Here is a 23454-nt window from a genome sequence, read left to right on the forward strand (position 1 = left end):
TACAGCTACATACATAATGTGAAAAGAAACAGACTCAATGAAAACCGAGCAGAAAGCCTGGTTTATGTGCACTACAACTTGAGGTTGGTGAGTCATTATTGTGATCGGGCTTATGAGGATCCCACATATAAAATTTGGGACAATCACCCAAAGGATGACAATTTGGAGGATGGCATTGTACATATTGAAGAACTGGAAGAGGAACTTGTAAGGGATGAAGATGAAGCAGCTGCAGCAGCCATGCCACCTCCACCTCCACCTCCACCATCCAGTAGCAATGCTCGAGGTCCGAGTCTTGTTCCTTTGCTGTCGCCACCTCCATCTACACCCTCACGTAGAGGTTCTAGTTCTGGTCGTCAGTCTGTGCGGGAGACTCCTAGAAGACCACCACGACCTGCTTATACTCCTGGAGACTCTCGTGGCAAGGGCCACATGTAGATTCTGATTTACAATTTACTTGTCTTTTTTAGTTTCTATTAGACTTTAGTTTTCATAACTATTGAGTTTTGAGTCCTTGACTCTTGACTCTTGACTCTTTCATATCATAATGATATTTTTTGTAAACAATATATCACTGTGACAATGAAAATTTGAAGTTTGAAGTTGGGCCTTGGCAATTATAACTCATTGGTAATGATGTGAATTATGAAAATGATGCTTCGTGAAAGACTAAAGTTGTTTCATTTCATTTCATTATTCATGTTTCATTTTATAAATTTATAACATTTCATATCATGTTAACAGTTAGAAGTTAGGATTTAGAAATATCTTAGATATTACTTCTTCTAATGGTTAAACTTAGCTTACAAGTACAACTTTGGTAATCAATGATGATAAATGTTATTGAATTTTCAATTTTGAAAGCTTGAAGTTGAAACTTTAAGATTGAATTTGATGAATCATGATTCATGATGATGAGACTCAATATGTTGCAGTTGTAATATGTATTTTACTAACTTGTGGACATGGTTGATGACGATTATAATTTCTAGATGATTGATGTGATATGGTTCAATGATAAATCTATGTTTTTTATTTTTTTTATGTCTAATTCATCATTCTACATGTTTTTGTTGACATATATGTATCAAAAATTAAAAAATATAAAAAATATATATATTTTTAAAAAATCGCTCCCGGATTCGCTCCCAAACCGGGAGCTTCTGAAAATGGTCGCTCCCGCTCCCAAGCAACATTGATTTTGTGCATTGTATAAGGGCATTATTGTCTAGGGAGGGGATATTTGTAATTATTTACAATCTCCTTTGACCTTGCCATATCTTGTGCATTGTTGCAATTTTGAACAACAAATTCAACCTTGCCTCTATATGACAAGTCACAAGACTCCTTTGCACTAACAATTGGTTTGCAAGTGTTTCTTGTGTTCAAAGGCAGGTTACCAAATCCCTTTGGAGTTAGGGGAAGTCTTCGGTTGGACCATCCAACTCCAAATACTTCAAGGAGCTCGCAAGCCACACAAGAAAGGAATTCTCCAAGGATATCAAAAGACATAATTGAAAGGGGGTTTCATGAGCCCTATGCTTCTCTTTCATCTCTAAAAAACAAAATATTGTCTTTTCCTATTTGTGCAAGCATTGTTTTTATTTAACATTGAAGGCTAAGTGTTGGGTTTAATCCCCAACTTTCCACTCATTGAATCAGGTCATATGAGTTGGTTTAGTGAGGCATTTATTGTATTATAAGTTAATTCCGATTAGTATCTAGTCCACAATTTCTTTCCATCTCATGAACTTGATTCCTCTTGTATATTTTCAGCTTGCTTCCCTTTCAAACTAATTTATTTTCTTCTTGTCATATAGGTGTTTTGAAGGCATTTCGAATTGGAGAATGAGAGAGACAAAGCTCATACGTTGGGATTCCTTCTCACATTAGAAACTTTCAAGATATATACCTCCTTCTTGCTACTTCATCTCTCCTTCTAAATCCTCACACTTAGGAATTGTAACGCTTTTGTACATCGCTTTTCATTCAAAGCTTTTAGGCCTATTCTTTTGTAGCATCTCTCCAGTAGATCTTAGATCTCTCATTGTAACTTTTGGATAGAGTAGTTGTGGTTTTCAAGTGCATATTGTAAGCTCTTCCCAAATCCCTCATCTCTATAAGTGGGCTTTCACACTAAGTTAAATAATAAAAAAATATTTTCTTTGGGAGGTTGGGGATCATCCCCTTGGCATCCCACTCCTCTCTTTTGAGAGAAGGTCCCTCTTTGAATGATGTTTGATTTGAGCTCTATTTCTTTTCTTTGAAGTCAGATCTAATTTGTTAACTTCTATCATTTTCATTTTCATGCTAATTTGCTTATTTCACATGCTCATGCTATGAACCTACTAATTCGCATTTCCTTTTGAGCTAATATTGTTCATTTCAAGTTTCCTCTTATCTCTACATGTTAAGTCGCTTGTTTACATGCTTGTGCTCTCAAGGAATTAACTTCATGCTATTTGCCTTGTACCAATTCACTTTTTATTTCATGCTTGTGCTCTTTCACTTAGTTATTTCTATTGCTAATTGGTTCTATTTCTGTTCTGATGTTCTCTTACAATTTAGTTTAGTTCATTTTCACAAGTATCATCTATTTGTTATTTTAGTTCCATGCAATTTTTAATTTCATACTAATCTAGTTTCATGCAATTTAAATCCCTGGTCTTGAGCTAATTGTACATTTTTTGCTTCATCTTTCACTTGTGCATGCTTTCACATTTGGATTTCATTTACATGCAAGTGATATCTAATTTGGTTAGTTTAGTTTATTTGTAGCAAGCAATCGAATTTCCACTCACTTGATTTAGATTTTCTTATTCACAACTTGTCTCACTTAACTTAGTTCATATGTTCATTGCAACTTGTTACTTTACTTTAAATATCATTCACAATTTGCAATTTGTCATTTTCTCTTGCTAAAATTAAAATCCAACCTAAGTTGGTTGAATAGAGACTAGGACCCATTCCTCAATTTTCTTCTCCCAAGTTTGTGAGAAGGTAAACATGTGACCATGCAGTTAGGGTATGCCTGAGTCCTGCGTCGGAACAGTGGCACGTGGGTAGACTTGACGGACTAGGTGGATCTTTGGTAATGAAGCTAAGTTTCTCCACTTGAAGCCCCTTGCTACTATCCTTATCCTTAGAAAGGCAAAAGTTTAGAGAGGAAGCTTTCACATTAGAGTAGATTAGAGTAAGACTACTAAAACTAACCAAGAGCATTCTACATCACATCATTTCACTTTCCTTGCAACAATTGTTATGCTTATGCTTTCTTGAGTTATTAAGTTTCAATTGCAAGTATCATTTACTTTTCAAGTAGCGTATCCCATTTTTGCAAGAATTGTGGGTTTAACTTTACAAGCATTCATTCATATTCTTGTACTTGGAGCATTTTATTCAAAGTTCACTTTGTTTATCTTGAAGCATTTGGAGTTTATTTACTTACTTGGGAATATCTCTCATTGGTGCAACTTTTACTCCAAGTTATCTCCTGTGAACCACTTTACATTTCCAAGTGCAATTGTATCTTTACTTGCTTTTACTTTATGAGTAATTATTTCCTTCCTTAAGCATTTACCTCTTGCAAGTTTATTTACTTGGCAATTGTCTTATTTCATTTCTTGCAAAGGATATATATTGTTGATACTATTGTTTATCTATTTTACTTTACATGCTCATGGTCATATTATTCACTTGTTAAAGCACTTGCATGTTTTAGTTGGACAGTTGATATATCTCTTGGATTAACTAATCTTTCATCTCCTAGAACTTGTTTAGTATCACTAACCAAGCCTTAGATTTCCTTTAGGGTCTAACCCCCTTGGCTTCATCTAGGAGAGGACGGAGAAGTTGGGAATTGGACGACAACCCTAACTCACAGCTTGCCCCCAAGGCCACACTAAGTGCAGTTAGAGACTTTCTCCATGCTATCCTTAGATGTGGAATCAGGCAGCAACACATCCCACACAAGATTTGAAGACTAGAGATGCCACATTGAAAGAGGTCGCTCCTGAGTGAATTTGAAAACTACTAAAGGGATTAAGTCAATAGTGGGGGGCAAATTCTTTCCAGGACCAAACCCACTCCCTTGAGCTATCAAGCCAACTCAACTTAAGGTGTTAATTTCACGCTCCCGCAAGGATGAGGTAAGAAACATGTATAAGCTCAACAACCACCTTTTTCTGAAATAACAAAAACCTTTTATTTTTAGCATTTTATTTAAGAGTATTTACATTGTGGGCCTTTAATTGTTTATTTTTATTAGCAAGCATCCCCTTGGAGACACTGAATAAAATTGATAGATCTAACCAAGGATAGGTACAAATCACATTTTTTTGCATATTTTACATTTGTATCTAGTTGAAATGTTTTGCAGATCTAGGAAATTATTGGCTGCAACATACGGCATCTACAATAAAATCAGAGGTTTCAACATTCCAAGTAATCTGTTCAGAAACCTCTATTATACTTAATTTTTGTGTTTAGAGTAATTTTTATGCAATTTATAGCCACATTAAATGTACAATTTAAAATCTAGAAATTCCTGGGCATTTTTCCCAAGAGGCTTTGACCCATAATTCTAAAAAAACAATCTCCAGCTTGCTGGAAATTGATTTCTTTAGCAGTTTTAGGTTGAGAAGAAGCCTCAAAATCCGCAACATTGATCCTCATGCTTCTCAACCCTCAGATATAAAATCTAGAAGTGTAGAGGAACTTGTAGGGTGGCTGTTGTGGGCTTAACAGATTGTTGTCCCTACATTTTATGCAGAGTTTACAGTCCGACTTAGAGGGCAGCAACTTATTTTGACCCAAAACCAAGGTTACTTGGGAGCGGGAGAGGGAGAAGGGAACGACATTTTCAAAAGCTCCCGATTCGGGAGCAAATCTGGAGTAAATTTTTATATAATATATATTTTTATATATTTTGATGCATACATGTCAACAAAAGCATGTAGAATGATGAATTAGATATAAAAAGCATAAAAACATAGATTGAACCATATAACATCAATCATGTAGAAGTTATAATCCTCATCAACCACGTCCACAAGTTAGTAACATACAACATATTGAGTCTCATGATTCATCAATCTTAAAGTTTCAAGCTTTCAAAATTCAATATATAACATTTATCATCATTAATCACCAAAGTTGTACTTGTAATCATTACAACAAAGAATATCTGACATGAAATGAAAAGGTTTCAACTTTCATCTTTCACAAAGCACCATATTCATAATTCTTTACCAATGAGTTATAATTGCCAACTTCAAACTTCAAACATAAATTGTCACATATTGTTTACAAAAAATATCATAATAAATATGAAATACTCAACAATTATAAAAACCAATGTTGGAACATCGCGATCAAGATTAAATCGGTGAGGGGAAAAAATGGCAAATACAAAAATATTCAATTTTTTTCAATTTTTTGAATATCCAAAGCATCTACAACATAAAATAAATGCATTGACACATAAATATGATAAAATAACTAATCTATAAGATGTGTAATATCATTTCTAGTGCTACATCACACATAACAGTGAATCATGTCATGAATAGTAAGTCTTGAGTCTCAACTCAGCCTCAAAATATCAACAAAAAATATAATAATGTATCTCATATGATGAGTCATAATGTCATATACAATGAAATGAACCAAATAACTAATACTATTGATTTCCTTTGCCTCTCTTGCAAGAAAATGCAACAGCTTTCCCTTTAGATGTAGATGGTGGTGGAGTTGGCAGTGGACTCTATTGTGCTCTAGAAGCTGAAGAACTAGGAGCTATAGGAGATAGAGCACGTCCTCTACTGGTGACAGAGGTAGCCTGGGTAGGTGGTGTCACCTCCTCCTCCTATTGCTCCTCCTCCTCCTCCTCTAACCCCTCCACTGCCTCTTGCTCTAACCAATCAGCAACAGACTCCATGAGAGGCCTCTCGGCCTCAACTCTCCATGCAACAGTGGTGTCAATCCCATCCAATGAGATGGCCTCCATATCAAGTGTCCTTTCAAGTTGTCTCACCCACAATCGAAGATTGTAGTAGATGTAGACCATATAATTAAGTCGTTGGGACTCCAACCTATACAAGGGTCATAAAATAATAATTATAAAAAAAATTATTTAATGAATTCAAAAAATTAATTGGAAATTTGGAATATTTTAAGTTTTAACCTATTGCACTTCTTGGTGTGTATTTTTTCAAATACACTCCAATTGCACTCGCATCGTGAGGAGCTACATGTTTGGCTGAGCACTTGAATGGCAAGCCTTCGTAGATTGGGTACTCTGCCACCATAGCTTCTCCACCATGCATCTACAACAAAATTAAAAATAAGATAAACATAAGAAATAAATCAAATTTGAAAGTTGAAGCAAAGTATGAAGTTATGAACTTGAAGAGACAATGAAATTTGAAACAAACTAAAAAATACCTGACATTTTAGTCTTCCTATCAACCACAGCCATGTCAAAGCTAAATGTGCCACCTACCATCCTATATATCTCCATTTCTTTGGAGATTTCTGCACGTTCTGATGGAGATGGCACCATCCTCTGAACACAGGTGAAGAATCCATCCATGATCTCAACATCAAATAAGAACCCATAGGGGTAAGAAAATGTGAGTTTCAGGTAAATCCCTGCAACTTGAATGGGACGATGGAGTGTGTTGTTCCATCGTTTATCAATAACTTCCCATAGGAGGAGTTGTTTCTGAAACCCCTCATCTCCCGTATCATCATAGTAGATTTGAATGGATTCTTTGGCCCTGTCCATGGCCTCATATAAGTAGCCCATTGCGGGCTTGTCACCATCAACTAATTGAAGAACCTTTACCAAAGGTTCAGTAATGTTGCACACCTCCTGCACTCCTGCCTAGAAGCTTTCCTGGTATGAAACTAATCTGCATATGGCCTCTCCCTCTGGTTTGCAGCTAAATGCCAAAGCACGCCACTGATCTAAAAGAAACATTATCTTCACATCCCACATAGAATTCAAGAGGGATTGAAGAGATATGAAACTGATGGCAACCCGTGTAATAGCAGAGCGCACCAACTCCTTGTTGTTGATGAACATTCTCATCAAATGAAGCACAGATACATGATTATATATAAATTTTGTAATGTTTTTTTATGAGTCAACAATATCTTTGAAAAAAGGAATTTTCCTATGTCCTCCAACATCAAATTAATGCAATGTGCAACACAAGGTGTCTAAAATAAAGTAGGATGCCCCTCCATAAGCATCTTGCCAGCAGCAACATAATTTGCAACATTGTCCGTTATGACTTGGACAACATGTTTTGGACCCACCTCCAAAATAAACACATCCAGCAAATCACATAATAATCATGCATCTTTGATATGTGCAGATGCATCAACAGATTTCATAAACATTGTCCCCTTGGGATAATTAACCAAGAAGTTTACAAGGCTTCTACCCTTTTGATCGGTCCAACCATCTGACATCACAATGCATCCTATGTGTGCCCATGATGCCCTAAACTCCTCCAATCTCTTGGTGCAGTCAACCTTTTCATTTTGAAGAATGCGGCCTCTAAAGTCATCATAAGAAGGGACTTTGTACCCTGGGCCAACAATTGCAATAGCATCAGCAGCAAGCTGGAAAAATGGATTATTCCTTGCAACGCTGAAAGGAATATCACTCCAAAGAAGAAACTTGCCCAACAACTTGTCAGCTTCTTCTTTCTCCTTTTTTTTTAATAATTGAAGAGATGGTTGTGAACTAAAAGTGGTTCTAGGAACAAAATATGATGAGGCAACTAAAGGGTTGGTTGTAGACACTGATGCTAAAGTAGAACTAGTGCCACCCTCATATTCATCTCCTAACACTCTATTCCCTGCTAGTTGACTCTTCAGAGCTGACTTGGACAGTTTGGTTTGCTCTATTTTATCCAATGATCTGAGGGTTCTTCGGATGATTTCCGGATTTGTATTGATGCAAGGCCCTACATCATGTCCAAGGATTTGTGCAAAGTGATACTTCAATTTGTATACCCCCCCTGTCATATGATGCCCACACAACTTGCAAGTCAAGTTTGATATGTCAAACCTTCCATCAGGTTCATCAAATTCCCACAGAGGGTCCAATTTCCTTGGCATGTTTGTAACTTTGTTGAACTCTTAGTTTTAATGTAAGATGAAATTTGAAGTTGAACCTAGGGCACAAGAAGAATTGCAAGTTAAAAAAAATAAAAATAAAATTTACATACAACACATTGAATTTTTGACAACAACAACAAAAAATTCTCAACTCAATGCAACAATAATGGAAAATGCACATTCAAACCCAAGCAAAAATGATGCAAAAAAATAAAGCACAAGAAGAAATTAAACTTATAAGCCTAACAATCAAGTTTTTGCATTTTTGACCAAAATGAACACTCTCCACTCTATGCAACAAATATGAAAAAAACACAATCAAATCCACTCAAAAATCGTTGATAATCAATGGGCTATAGAATCCCAAGCAAAAACAAGAAAAAAACCAAAAAAATGGCCAAATTTGGTGCCCATACCTGGAAACCACGCTTTGTTGAAGAAAATTGGTCCAAACTCGATTTTTTCTTGCTTGAGATGCTAAAATTCTTCGCTTTTTTCCTCCTCTTCCCTTGTAGATGACTTCCTCTCTTCCTCAACTCTCAAACTTGCCCACTGTCTGAAAAAAAATGACAGAACAAAACCAAAAATCGGCTCTTAAAACCCGCTATTTCCACCACTCACGATTTTTATTCGTCAAATCGCTATTTTTTCGTAAAAATCGGCGATTAAATCGGTGGGGCGAAAAAATCACGATGTTCGCAACACTAATAAAAACTACTAGAAACTAGAAAAGACAAGTAAATCTATTATCTACTACTTCCCATGGCCCTTACCAAGAGAAATGTCTAATTTTTGAGAAGGTCATGGTGGTCTTCTAGGAGTATCCTCCCGCATAGTCGCACGACTAGAACCAGAGGGCACATGCCCTCCACATGAGGATGTAGGTGGAGGCGGTGGCAGCAAAGGAACAGCTGTTGGAACTCCAGCACTACTACTAGATGGTGGGGGTTGTTGAGAAATCTATAGGGAAATGATTAAAGTGATTTCTCTTTCTTTTGATAACTGCTTGTGATGTCTTTTTACTTATCTTACTTATTAGCTTCTCTTATTATTATTATGTTTGTGTATCATCAAACAGCTACCAAAACAAGAAGAACAAGAACACAAAATATAGGCTATAAGTTAAGGCCAAAACCTCTCCACTTGAGAGGAAACCCCGCAAATCTCTTCTCTTCCTTATAGATTCTTCAATTGACAAATTCCAAGACCTTTAGACCAAGCCCAACATTTCAAAATGATGTGTTGTCAAAGTCAAATCCAGTAAAATCTCTTCCAATAGCACAACTTCAACCCCCAGCTACAGAATTTTGGCCTCCACTGCAAACATGAAATTCCTGGCCCTCCTACAGTTACTGTTGCCACACGTGTGAGCTTCTTTTAGCATCCTAGGGCTTCCTTAGACCTTCGCTTAGCTTTCTTTGGCTTCTAGAGCTTGAGGATGGCTTCTTGTGACCTTCGATTAACCTTTTTTCCTTCTCTTCTCCAAGATCAAACTTGTAAAAAAAAAACCCTAGATCTTCTACAGAAACTCTAGCCTTCCTTCACATGTGTGAGAGAGAGATAGCCCAAAACCAGTCTTCTTTGTCCTCTTCCTTCTTCGATGCCTTCTACTTCTTCCTTCGCTTGAATGAGTGAGAGAATGAATGTGTTGCAAGGAGGTTGAGTTCCCTCCTTTATATAGGCTTCTCAAGGTGGATGTGGCTCCTTACATTAGGTCGACTTGGTCTTGAAGGGTATTTTGACACTTTTAAAGACAAAAATAATTTTCTTTACAAATTACAATGTGCCCGAAGGGGTCTTCAACTTATGGCAATGACTCTTTTGACTTCTTGACCTAAGACAGACCCTAGAAGCACTCAATGGGTGCTTGACCTATAAAATAAAAGACCTTGAGCATGAAACCCATGCTCCAAAAATAATAATAATTTTCTTTCATTTTACATTTTTCAATTTACAAGAATCAAAAAGTACATTTCATATTTATGAAGACCGAACCTAGTTACACATTTTTCAACACTCCCTCTTATCTAGGGAGGTATTCATAAATGGTACATGGACATTCTCAATCTGAAGAGATCTCATAAGAAGAGTCAGATTGGTAACCCATCTGTTTAGCATCATATCAACCAACATTGTCACATAGCAAGGCTTTGACTAACAACTCTCTCTCCACGAGATCAGAGCAAAATGTTGGTGAGACAAATGATTTATAAACACCATCATCATTGTCTCTCAAGGTACATACCCCTTTTGGTGCGCCCCATATAGCTGCTACTTCATCATTTGCTTCTCCACTTAATCTCTATGTCAAAAATTGACTTATTTTGAATTTGGAAAAATTTATATTATTCAATTATTTTGAATTTTTTCTCATTTTGGCCACTAACATTAGAAAAAAGTGGCATTTGAGGGGCTATAAGTCGTTTTTTGACCCTCGAAGCAGGTCCTAGAATAATGTTGGGCCTTTGAGGATGAATTTCGAGTGGTCACACACTCCATACATTTCCCATGACCACTTATTTACATCATTACATAGAAAATAATTAAAAAATCTCGTTTTGTGGGAAATTTTTAACCATAGTTTTAAAACTAGGCCGGTCTAACTCAGAATCAGCCTAGTTGACCGAGCCATACCCCTGCCTGGACTGATTAGGTCAATTATCCAATTCAGCGATCGATCCGTTACCAAACCAGCCAACTTGGTCACCGATTCGGCCGGTTCGGTAATGGACCAGTTGGACCGACCAAGCCCCACTTAAACTGGTCGGTCTCGGTGGCGGGAAAAAAGACGGACTAGACGAACTTGAAATTTTTTTTTTGTTTAAACTATTTCCTAGCCCCTCTACCCTTCTCCCACACTTATAAATGAGACCCAACCCCCTCATATTTCCTCACAACTATCTCATTGCATTTATGAGTAGTTTGTGAGCAGTTGGAGTTAGTTTTTGGAGCAGCATTGAGGAGGTTCTTGGGCTATCTTTGGAGGAGCATTAAGGAGTTGGTTTTTGGAGCAGCATTGGTTATGTGTTTTTGTTTTGATCTCTATATATTACATGTATTGGACAATGCAATCATTGCCATTTTGATATAATAGATATATTCATGAACATGTTTTCATCAAGTGTTGTCTTCTCTCTATTATTCTAATGCTTTGAGTTTGGAAACATGAATGAAAATTTTTAGAAGTATGAATTTTCATTAAAATTAAATATTTAATGTACTTTTTACAAAGACCAAATCATTGGAATCGACTAGTGTAAGCCGATACCAAGTCGAAGTCCGAGTCAGAGTTGACCCTCAGCCGGTTCCAAGTCTGAGTCAGAGTTTTAAAACTATGTTTTTAACTATTAAAAAATCCTACTTAGACCTAGTCAAATTCCGCGAAATTTCTTGAGTCATCTAGTATGGTAATATACAATGACTCTAGACACTAGGACTCACCCAAGGCTTTGCCATCAAGCCGCACTCCAACTTCGAGGTTATTGCTTGGAGGAAAAAACTCGATTAATTATTAAGTGCTAAAAAGTACCAATAATTAACCAAGTAAAAAAAACCTCCCAGAGTAAACTCACTTGATGACAATGTTCCAAGTTACCTAGGCCTGTTACATAACTCGATTCATCATACTAGCATCACTTTACAACATCCCCATAAGCCTTGCGGAATCTGAGTACAATGTAGAAGAAGTTAGAGTTAAAAAACTCTCATGATATATGAACTCTGATGGTACATGAAGAGCCTCTGACATATCCACGTGCATGGAGTCTTCAAAAAAAAAATCAAGTGCAACTTCAATGGTCAACACAATGGAAGTGGACAACTTCAAAATTCAAACCTAAGGCGCAACAAACACAAGAAAATGACATTAAACCCCCACTAGAAAATAAATAACAACCTACTGATTTAATAAATAAATTATCGAAGATTTAGAAAATTGTATTAAAACATTAGCAACTAAAAATGACAATAAGAGGGTGGAAAACAAATCAATTCAAGCTAGCTATCCCATTTCTTTATTAAAAAACCCTTACAATGTTTAATAGTCACGAAAATCATGGAAAAATGTTAACAAATAGAGCCAAAATGTAGGCCAGCAAAGAGGCAAGCAAGAACACAAAAATCTATTTTAAAAAGCATTAAGATAATGAGGTTTAGATACATCCCTGTCAATGGAAACTTCACCATAGTTTTGGTAAATGAAGCTCACCCCTTGCAAAAAAATATTGATAGTGAAATGGTGACGACTACCAAGATTCCAGCACAATCAACAAGGATGCCCACAAACCCTTCTCCTCCCTTCTCCATCAGCTGAGGAAAAAAATGAGAGAAAAAAGACAAATGGGGTGCTTTAATCTGCCCTTCATATCGGCTAGCAGTTTTTTCATCAAGCAGCGCTAAATCAAAAAAAAAAAAAAAAAAACTTGATTTTTTTAATCATAAAAAACCACAATTTTTAAGGGGCAATTTAACATTTTGCTTAAAAAAAACATGATTTTTTAAAAAATCATCGATTTATTCAAATAATGATGCTAAATACCATCTAGTTGCATACAAAAGAATTGCACGATCAGCATGAACATTCATAGAAACTCCAAGCAAAGTTTATGCATGATGTATTGTTCATATTCCAACTCCCAATAGATGATGGGGTAATATAAACCTCAAACCCCCAAAGCAACCATATGCATCTACCCACTTTCAAGTTGGTTGAATATTAGTATTGTACAATGTTACCCCTCGTGTTGCATGAGAGGTACAATGGGTTTTGTGTAGGCCAGTGTGATCATTCTAGCCTTCCAAAGGTAGGGACGATGGTGGAGGCGTCTTTAGTGGTACGTGATTACTGTTAATTATTCATTAGGGCTATATTGTTCTTTGCTTTGATAATTGCATTTCATTATTTACACATAGAATTCACCCCACAACATCATAACAATATTCAAATTTACTTCATTATTCAACAACATATGCAACTATATAGAAAGAACAGTATCATCATCCATGCAGCAGAACATAAAGGAACAATAGAAGAAAAGCATTCACATAGGGACACCAGGATTGGTCGGATACCAGGGCAAAACCCACTATGGGGAAAACCCTTTCAAATTCTTCTTCTTATTAGATTGTCATTGAATGATTTAGCAAAGAGAGAGTACAATGACCCACATATTCAACAATAAACCTATCCAACAAAAACAAGTAAACATTTATGAGAAGAACCCAACAATGCCAATAATCAAAACCCTGATTTAGGAACTTGTAATCAACTCACTGTCTGTAGTCAACTGTTGAACTTTGCAGTCAACAGGCGAAAACTTCAATCAACTGAAAATTCAACTTTTAGGTTCCAGTCGAAGGGAAGATGTGTCATACATGCGGCTGAAAGGCTTCGGTCGAAATTTCTCCATGACATGCCTGTGGCTGAGACCCAAAACCCTAAAAACAGAGATATGCACTTCAGACCCTACAATTTTGGACCTGTGCCAATCAATCTTTATGAACTTGCCTCAAACCTGTGCAAGCAAAACCAAAGAAGAGAATAGAAAATGCGCAAAAAGATGTCCAAATGAGATTGAGGTCACTTGTATTTATAGGCTTCCAAGAGTGTCCAATTTGCTTTAGAACCAACCTAATCAAATATGCACACGTGGGCTTTATTTCAAAAATACACTTTCCCTTGTCCAAATTGAGGGCTTCATTAGTCAAAATTGGTCCTCTCCAAAAGAGGAATCTATTCCCATGATTGGAATTTGTCACTGAGCTGCCAAAAATTAACATTACCTAGTCATTTCCACTTTCCATTACATGGTTAAATCATAAGGGTCCTCTAGCATGGTGATGTGCTTACCTAATGTTCCATGTCATTTCCATAGTTTCACCTAGACAACTTGTTTATTGCAAGCGTACTATAACTTTTGTCTAGGTGAAATTCACTTCACTCATACATTTTCACTATACTTCACCACTTTGCCTAAGTAGATTGTGTCTCACATCACATTCTTACCTTGTACCTAGGTAAAGACCACATTTACACTTACATTTCTTTTCATTCGAAATCCTAAAATGTGCATCACATATTTTGCCTTTAATTCCCCATGTATAATCCATATTAACCCCTCAATTCTCATACTTTCACTCATTCCAGTGTGACCACACCTAATTGGTCAAGATATTTTAATTAAGTCCTAAACCTTAGGTTAAGTGACCAAGTATTGGCCTATTATTCTCAATAAGGCATTTTCCTTAAGTTAATTTGTCACTAGGGGTTATAACTTAACGTCTATGTGATACACATGAGACTAAGTACTCTCCCTTTGACACATATGTTGAGGCAACACAAAAAAAAGCTAGTTCTCCCTAACCTCATCCTCATCTTACCATGTTCACACATGCTAGATCATTCATGCTTCATCCTTATCCTTTGGCATCAGATTTGAGGAGGTAGTTGAGCCTTGAGTTGACTAGGGAGGATAATTACCCATGTTCCCTAGGGTTTTGACCCTCCACCTCATCCATCCACTTCATCCATGTTATCCACTCATGAACACATCCATAGGTGGTGTGCTCCACTGTGAGGACACAATCACCCCTTGCACCACCTTGATGTATGTGCATCAAGGTTTATGTACAATTCAACTTGAGGTTGTTGACACATTATTGTGAGCAGGCTCGATTTGATAGAGCATATATCACTTGGGACAACAACCCGAAGGCGGATAATTTGGAGAATGAAGCCTTACATTTGGAACAATTAGAAGCAAAACTTTTGAATGATGAGGATGAAGCAGCACCAACAGCGATGCCACCCCCATCATCCACTAGAAGTGCTCACATTGAACCAGTTTTGCCACCACCTCCATTTGTAGCACTGTGTGGAGGTCATGTGCCTTCTGGAACTGGACGTGCTTGTCAGACTAAGCAGGAGGAGACTCCCATTATTCATAGATCATGACAAAAGAAATGAGAAGTTTCTCATGGAAAAAAAAAAATTTAGTAGATTGTAGATTTGCTTGCCTTTCTAGTTTCAACTTTCTAGTACTTTTTATAACTATTGACTCTTTCATATTTATTATGGTATTTTTTGTAAACAATATATGATAATTTAAGTTTGAAGTTGGCAATTATAACTCATTGGTAAATTGGCAATGAATTATGAATATGATGCTTTGTGAAACGTTTTATTTCATGTTTGATAATCTTTGTTATAGTTTGGTAATAGTTACAAGTACGATTTTAGTGATGACAAATGTTATATATTGAATTTTGAAACTTTGAAACTTTAAGGTTGATGAGAATCGAGATGTTGTAACTTGTGGAACTGTAGTTGATGAAGATTATAACTACTAGATGATTGATGTTATATGGTTTAATCTATGTTTTTATGCTTTTTATAGCTTATTCATCATTCTACATGCTCTTGTTGACATATATGCATCAAAATATATATAAGTATATATTATATAAAAAATGCTCCCAAAATCGCTCCTGACCCAGAAGATTTTGAAAATTGTCACTCCCGCTCCCACTTCCAAGCAGCCTTGGATCAAACATTTCAATCACCATTATATTTCACAGACGTAAAGTGTGCCAAAATGAGTGACAATGCACAGAGCAGTGACAGAATGATCCAAAATGAGTTCACCGATTGCAAAACTGATGTCGTTTATACCAGCTCAATACAAGAGAAAGGTGACTCATCATTAACCTTATGGATATTTGTCTGTTTTCCCTATTTGATACTTATGTACACAACCTGTCCACATGACTAATGGATGGTTATGTATGACTTCATGTACAGTTGAATGCCCACTAGATAATTTGTTATTTTACACTTCTGTTCTCAGGCAGCAAAATTTCTTGGCATAGCAGAAAATTGGAAAACCAATTATAAATGATATACTGCACTGTCATTACAATTTACAATAAATTTAATTATCTTACTTCAAGTCAATTATTCAATCAGGGATTGTACATCAAGCAAATAATCACAACTCCTGAGACCCCAGTTATCATCCATGCTCTTTTACAATATATAAAAGATTCAACTTAATCATTTATAATTTTATACATCACTTGCAATTTTAATAATGGTAGTGATTACAGCAGTATACTGTGAAAGCAAATTGACTCCTGAGCTGTGTGTTTATAAAAGGTTGAACTCCCAATGCAAGGTTTAGTGATTATTTTATAATTCATATTCATAACAACATTCACATATGGCTTGGTGGCTTAGCTTGAGTGGTTGAATGCTTTGAGCTTCAAGCAGTAAGAGGCCTTGTAATTGAGTCCCTGGGCTGACTACCTACGTTGCATGCCTCACTCGATGTCAATACAAGGTCAGATGCCATGATCAGCTCTAATGGATTTACACTGGAAACCATGAGCAAAATGTAGGGAACTGCTCAGGGGTTTCCCTGTAAGGTTTTCCTCGGGAAAAAAAAAAAAAAAAAACTTCATTGCCTTATGTTTATCTAGTTAAAGAAACAAGTTATTTGTGACCAAATGGCAAGGAGAGGGGCAGCCAGACTGCAAATGCATCACTCAGTGTTCCAAATTTGACAAATTGCAGTTTCTTTTCTGCAAGGATATATCTATTAATACTTTTCAAGGAAACAGAAGAAAGAAAATAACCATTTAAGTAGGCTTACAAGTCTCCAAATAACAATACTAATAATCACTAACAGAACCAAATATAACATTCAGCCAGCAAAATACTATCCCTAAGATATATTCTGTTCATAAAAACAATAACCAGGACTAAAACAAAAATTAAAAATGTACCAAAAGCTTCAACGAATTTAACTAGCCTTTTATTCATAACAATATTGCAATAGTGCCGAGGGAGATGAACGTCCCAAAATGAAACATCAAGTTATCTTCTAAAGTAAAAGATGCTTCTCATGTCTACAAGTAAGAACAGATCATATGGGTTATATGAATCAGATTACCTTCTCGATACAGGGAAGGAAACAGTCCATCAGGAGAAATTAGAACAGGTCCATCGGGTAATGCCTTTCCATCCTGCAAACAAGCATGAAAGTCATTTTGATTCCCTAGCCTGTGGCAGAACTAAAGAATCTTCAAAATCTACATCATTACATGTATACAGAATCAATGTCTGTATATGGTTAGGTAGATGTTGACTGGGAAAGTGAATAGCTAGATAATTAAAAGCACAACTGGAAGGCATTTGCACCCTTTGACACATGAAAAATATATTTTTCACTGTAACCAATGTAGAATTTAAATTATTACCTGTTTAAGATTAAGGAGAAATTGTCTTGTAAGGTATGCCTGAGCTATTGCACGGGCACTGAGAAATAGTAATTGGTATCCATTATCCTGCAACAGGTCATGTCCATGAAATCCAATTAGAATTTTGATTCTTAAACCACTACAACCAAACACAAAATGCTGAAAACTCAACCAGACCTTGCTTTTACATAACTGCATTTACATTTTGCTAATCTGTGGGGCTTCTGAAATGTATCAAGGTAGCTATAGCTCAATGCTATGGAAAGCATTGAAAGCCACTTTCATACTTTAATTGACGAGCATCCACCACTGATCAAGAGGTGGGATGCCGTGTCATGGTTAATGTCATGTGACCTCCTGACCCAACTTAATGGCCATAGTGGCTTCACTAATTAAAAAGCTCCCTCAAAGAAGGGCACAAACCCACAAGGGGTGAACATATCACTCAGGAAAATTGAGCCCTAGTGGGAAAAAATGTTATGTAAAAAATCAATAATAGGTTAATTAGGCAAAAGGGTACAATCAAAGATCATGCTCTTTCACCAAGAGGCACCCGAGGTGGTATATAAGCCAAGGGCTCTCCTATGTAACATCATCATTCAAGTTTATTAATAAAAAATATATGTTTTACTGTCAATTAATGGGCTGTTCGTTCCACAAAAACAATAACCCACTTTCACTGACCCTAGCAAGACCATTTTGACATAACGTTCTAATACTTGTAAACAGATGTTATTACTCAAAAAAAAAAAAAAAACAACGACAAAATCTTAAATTACGTTAAACAGTTGTATCTTTTTAAGGGCACACTATTTTAAGAAAAAAATTCAACTAGAGTTACCCCACTTCCTAAACTAGAGTTGTATGTGCCACACTTTTTCCCTTTCAAAGGATTATAATAGATGCAGTAATTTAAAGAGACAAACAAACAATTACTGTACAACCCTTTCGAATGCTTATAATAACCGTGTACAAAGTTACAAGTCATCTCTCTAGCTCTTTGCAATTCCTTACTGCCATGTCGCCTCTTCCTCTGAAAATCCCCAGCCTTTTATTCTTCATGTTTCAGCTATACCATTATTTCTCTTGCACCACACTTATTGTACACCAGTTTCCTCCCAGCTATTCAACCCTTCTAGAAGTCTGTGTTTTGCAAAATCTTTTTCCTTTACAGCTCTCATAGGTAGGCCTAGACCAAAGTTAATAAGTAATGCTCAGGATTTTCAAGCATCCAAAGTGAAGAAAAGTATAGCCTAATAATTCAAGCATTTCTAAAAGAAGACTTGACCTCACAAACATCATAGCCGACATTCATCCCTTCATATCTAACCCAAGAAACACAATAGCTAGACTAAGATATCATGTTTCTGTTGATTTTCTAACCCCAGCAACCTGGTTAATTACTTCCTAGTAGATGCAGATCTACTGAATAAAAAACATGGCTGAGATTTTAACACTTAAAAAATAGATACAGCAGAAGCAAATTAAAAAATCATCTCATACACGAACAGAAGATTTCTTCCCTTCAGTATGTTGTTTCATTAACAATGATAATATACAACACAAGGGCTCCTTTCCTAGGATATGACCCTCTGAAGAAAAGCACAAATACAAAAAAACCTGGAAATGGTCCAGCTGATAAAACCCTTGACCTGTCCTTCGATTTGCTTGCTCATCTGGATCCTTCCCTTGCTGCCCCTTGTACTCTTCCTTGAACCTTGCACACTAGGATGAAAGTCCTTCTCCACTCAATCACTGAGATCTCACTACCTCACCGTGTCTTGTGCTCAAAGATGCGTCTTTTCCCTTAGCCTAGCCTTCTTTATATAAGTTTGAGTTATTCACCAAAGCCACAATCCTAATCTCCAAAGTGATTGATGGTTGAGATAAGATCTCAACTTCAATTGAGATCAATGGTTGAAATTCCTCTAATACACTAATGCAAATAAACTTTGTAATTTCATTTGATTAACTCACTTTATCTTATAAAAGTCAATTACTCTAATAATTAAAGTAATTGCTAAGGTTAAGGGTTAATTAGGTGACTTCCAACATATAGACACTCAGGCTTGTGCAGAAGTACATGCCTGAGTTACTCTCATCAACAGCTTCCATTGATTTGGAACACCATCAAGTGTTTCATAGGTAACAAAAGCGATTCTTGATTTTCCATGCCATTTCTGAAGTTTCATTTCATATATTTTGGCATTTCACCTCAATCACTTCAAAGTTCATACTCCATCCTTAGTCACACCATTTAGCTAAAATCTACCGTCTAGAAGATTTTTTTTTCAAAACTTCTGCAATTGTTATTTCATAAGGCAGAGAAAGGAGGCACCACAGTAGTTATTAATCAAGTAGATTATGATAAGAAAATGTTTGAACATTTAAAGATGAGTAATTGTTACAGAAATCTAACAAGAATCCACTGAACAAAGTTATGACAGGTCTATCCAACATGGTGAAGGACTCTTCACTTGATGGCAAGATGAAGAAAAACTTTCACTCCTTGCTGCCTCCTCCTTCCTAGAATTTATCTGCTTCCCAAGATTCACAAAGAGAATGTTCCCATAAGGCCCATCATGATCCAGGTGGATGTTGGTGGCCACCCACCTATCCCATCTGGACCCCCACAACTATCCCTTTCAGTTTTTTAGTTTCCTTAATTATAGCGCAGTTTACTATTTTTAACAGTTTTTCGGGTCCTAAACTTCCGGAGCCGTTTTGAGGCCCTAAACGACGTTTTTTGGGAAATCTACCAGCCAGCAATTTTTCTGTCAAAAAATCGTCTTTTCCGTCGTAGTCCTAGGAGAGATCTTTCCAACGGGCTATCATGCGCGTCAAACGGAGATAATATGACCAATTCGCGACCCCGGGAAGTTGATGTACCAAGTTACCCAAAAACGGGGCCCACAATTTGGCGTTTCATCTTCTAGGGTTAGGTTTTGGAATGTGAAGGGTTTTCCATTGTTTCCCAACAATAAATAGTCCTTCGAGCCTCATTGTAACACAATTCAGAACAGTTCAGAGGCATGTAGCCACCACATCTCTTCTCAGAGATAAGTTACCATCGCCCTAGCTGGTTGATTTCCATTCCTGTTTGTAAGCATATTTCAGTATTTTCTATTAATGAAATGAAGCATTATTTCCGCTGCATCTTTGTGTATATGGTTATCTCTGTGTTTTGTTGCGTTCCTGTTTAAATCCGGATTAGTGGTATCAGAGCGGTCTACTTTTTCTCTGTTTTTTCTTTGCATGTCCCCAACGAGGTCGAGATATAAGGAGTTAGGACTTGAACTGGTCGAACCTTTGCAAGACGAGCCTCGCAAATCTCGACGACCTCCCATGGCAGATGAGAAGAAAAACGAGGGGGCAGGAGATCCTATCAAAATCTTGCTCGAAGAAGCCCTCGAGCGACAAAGGAATGCGATGATGGACAGCTTTGCCCAGATCCTTCAGCGGCTACCCAGAGGCGACGCATCAGCTTCCAATAGCTACTCTGGAAATGCCACACCCTTTAAGGTACAAGTTAATTTTGAAATCCCCATCTTCGAGGGTCAAATAGACGCAGATGCCGTAGATAAATGGTTAAATCTGCTAGATGGGTATTTTTCTGTTCATGAATTTTCAAGTCGGGAAAGGATTGTTTTCGCTCTTCTCAAAGCAGCCCCCCACGTCAAGGACTGGTGGGAAACCTACTGCGAGCAGAAGGATGAAAGTACAGGCTCACTATTTTCAGCCACACCCACTTGGAATGACTTCCGGGATGCCATCAAGGAGCAGTACTACCCTATCAAAAGCTATGAGGACAAATACATCAAATGGACCACAATGCGCCAGGGACGAGACCAAGATGTGCCGGAGTTCACAAACATTTTTCATACCATTCGCACACAATTGGGCATCAAAGATTCTGAGCTGCATCTAGTACTCAAATACCGTGGCTGCCTACACAGATACATCCAAGAAGAGATGGAGTTCTTGAACATCTCCTCACTCGGCACAGCATACCGATACGCTGTCAAAATCGAGCAAAAGTTGAAACAGAAGAAGCGAGACTTTGGATCTGCAAATCCGAAGCCCAAAGGACAAAGCCAAGGCGGGGTGGCCCAAGACAACCCATCGAAGCCGCAAGAAAAGAACACCACCACGAAGCCAAAGGACACAGGAAAGTGGTGTGAGTTCCACAATAGTCCCACTCATAACACAAGTGAGTGTCGGACCAAGCAGTCGCTGGTGGCCGAGTTGAAGGCTTCCGAATCAGATGCATGTTCCGACCCTGAGCTAGAACCTGACAAGGGGAATGGCAAAGGGAAGCAAATCACTGATGCGGATCCCAGTGCCACTGTTGCCACTGCCAAGATCCAGAAGAATGAGATCGAAGACCCAGAGGAGGGGGAGCGTCTTTTCCACTCACAGAAGTGGGTGAAGGGTTCGCCACTGCAATTCATTGTCGATAGTGGCAGCCAAGGCCCAAAAGAACCTTATTTCAGCAGAGGTCGTGAAGCGGTTGGGCCTACCGACTACACCACACCCACAGTCGTACTGTATCGGGTGGCTTCATGAAGGACGAGATCTCAAAGTTCGCCAGCAGTGTCGCCTTCCCTACAGCATCAAGCCCTTCACAGACGAGGTATTGTGTGATGTTACACCTCTGGATGTTTGCGATGTACTATTAGGCCAACCATACTTGTGGAGGCGACATGCTGTGTATGAGTCAAGGCCTCGCGCTGTCATTATTTCTTTGGATAATTCATTATACAGGATACCGGAGGTAGCCCCACCTACCGCCACCTCTTTGATCACTGCCAAGAAAGGAAGCAAGCTCATCTCTCAGACTAGGAAATTCATTTTCTATCTGGTTCTCTCCCAAAGTAAGGGGAAGATCGTTGCTACATCCATGACCCCCGCAAAGGATTCCTCCACACAGCAACAGCAGCAAAGGGATACGGTCATGACAGAACACAGGAACAACTTCTCCTCACCCACAGGGGTACCACACAGGTTTCAGGTGGGCAACAAAGTTTGGTTACATCTACAGAAAGAACGCCTTACCAGAACCCATCAGAAACTCAGACCACTCCGACATGGTTCTTACACTAGTACCAAGGCTACGGGAAACAATGCTTGGAAGCACAACATTCCTCCATTCCTTCGCTTGCACCGAGTGTTCAATGTGGACCGTCGTCGACCATGCTTCCCACCATTTCTAGACACATCAGAGATTGCAGAACAGCTCACCAGAGACCCAGCTCAGCAGAAGCTTCCTCATCTCAGGGAGGAACTCAACGCAATGGGGACCATTGCTTCCTAAGGGGGGAGGAATGATCCAGGTGGATGTTGGTGGCCACCCACCTATCCCATCTGGACCCCCACAACTATCCCTTTCAGTTTTTCAGTTTCCTTAATTATAGCGCAGTTTACTATTTTTAGCAGTTTTTTGGGTCCTAAACTTCCAAAGCCGTTTTGAGGCCCTAAACGACGTTTTTTGGGAAATCTACCGCCAACAATTTTTCTACCAAAAAATCGTCTTTTCCATCGTAGTCCTGGGAGAGATCTTTCCAACGGGCTATCATGCGCGTCAAACGGAGATAACACGACCAATTCGCGACCCCGGGAAGTTGATGTACCAACTTACCCAAAAATAGGGCCCACAATTTGGCGTTTCATCTTCTAGGGTTAGGTTTTGGAATGTGAAGGGTTTTCCATTGTTTCCCAACAATAAATAGGCCTTCGAGCCTCATTGCAACACAGTTCAGAACAGTTCAAAGGCATGTAGCCACCACATCTCTTCTCAGAGATAAGCTACCATCACCATAGCTGGTTGATTTCCATTCCTGTTTGTAAGCATATTTCAGTATTTTCTATTAATGAAATGAAGCATTATTTCCACTGCATCCTTTGTGTATATGGTTATCTCTGTATTTTTTTGCGTCCCTGTTTAAATCTGGATTACATCATGAAATTAAAAATACAACTGGGTCTCCTACATATGCTTTAACAATGATGTTGACAAAAAAGTTGAAAACATCAATAGGCAAGACATTATCAAGGACTCCTTTAATT

General features: G+C 37.8%; 1 protein-coding gene and 1 long non-coding RNA gene across 2 annotated transcripts in view; both read right to left on the reverse strand.

The window, feature by feature from the left end:
- The window catches only part of LOC149189658 (phosphatidate phosphatase PAH1-like), a 103329-nt gene that overhangs the window by 11575 nt on the left and 68300 nt on the right, over window positions 1–23454 (reverse strand). Inside the window, 2 exon segments of the mRNA XM_089410301.1 lie at window positions 17082–17154; window positions 17389–17475. Of these exon segments, the coding sequence (XP_089266427.1) occupies window positions 17082–17154; window positions 17389–17475 (160 nt within the window).
- Window positions 5489–6322, reverse strand: LOC149189659 (uncharacterized). Its single transcript, XR_016256424.1, has 2 exons — window positions 6185–6322; window positions 5489–6092 (listed from the first exon to the last, which is right to left on the reverse strand). It is a non-coding gene; the product is annotated as an uncharacterized LOC149189659 (long non-coding RNA).

The sequence above is a fragment of the Pinus tabuliformis genome, chromosome 3_1, assembly GCF_031772625.1.
Source record: "Pinus tabuliformis cultivar Carrire ecotype Pingquan chromosome 3_1, CPIR1, whole genome shotgun sequence".
In the NCBI taxonomy this organism is placed as follows: Eukaryota; Viridiplantae; Streptophyta; class Pinopsida; order Pinales; family Pinaceae; genus Pinus; species Pinus tabuliformis.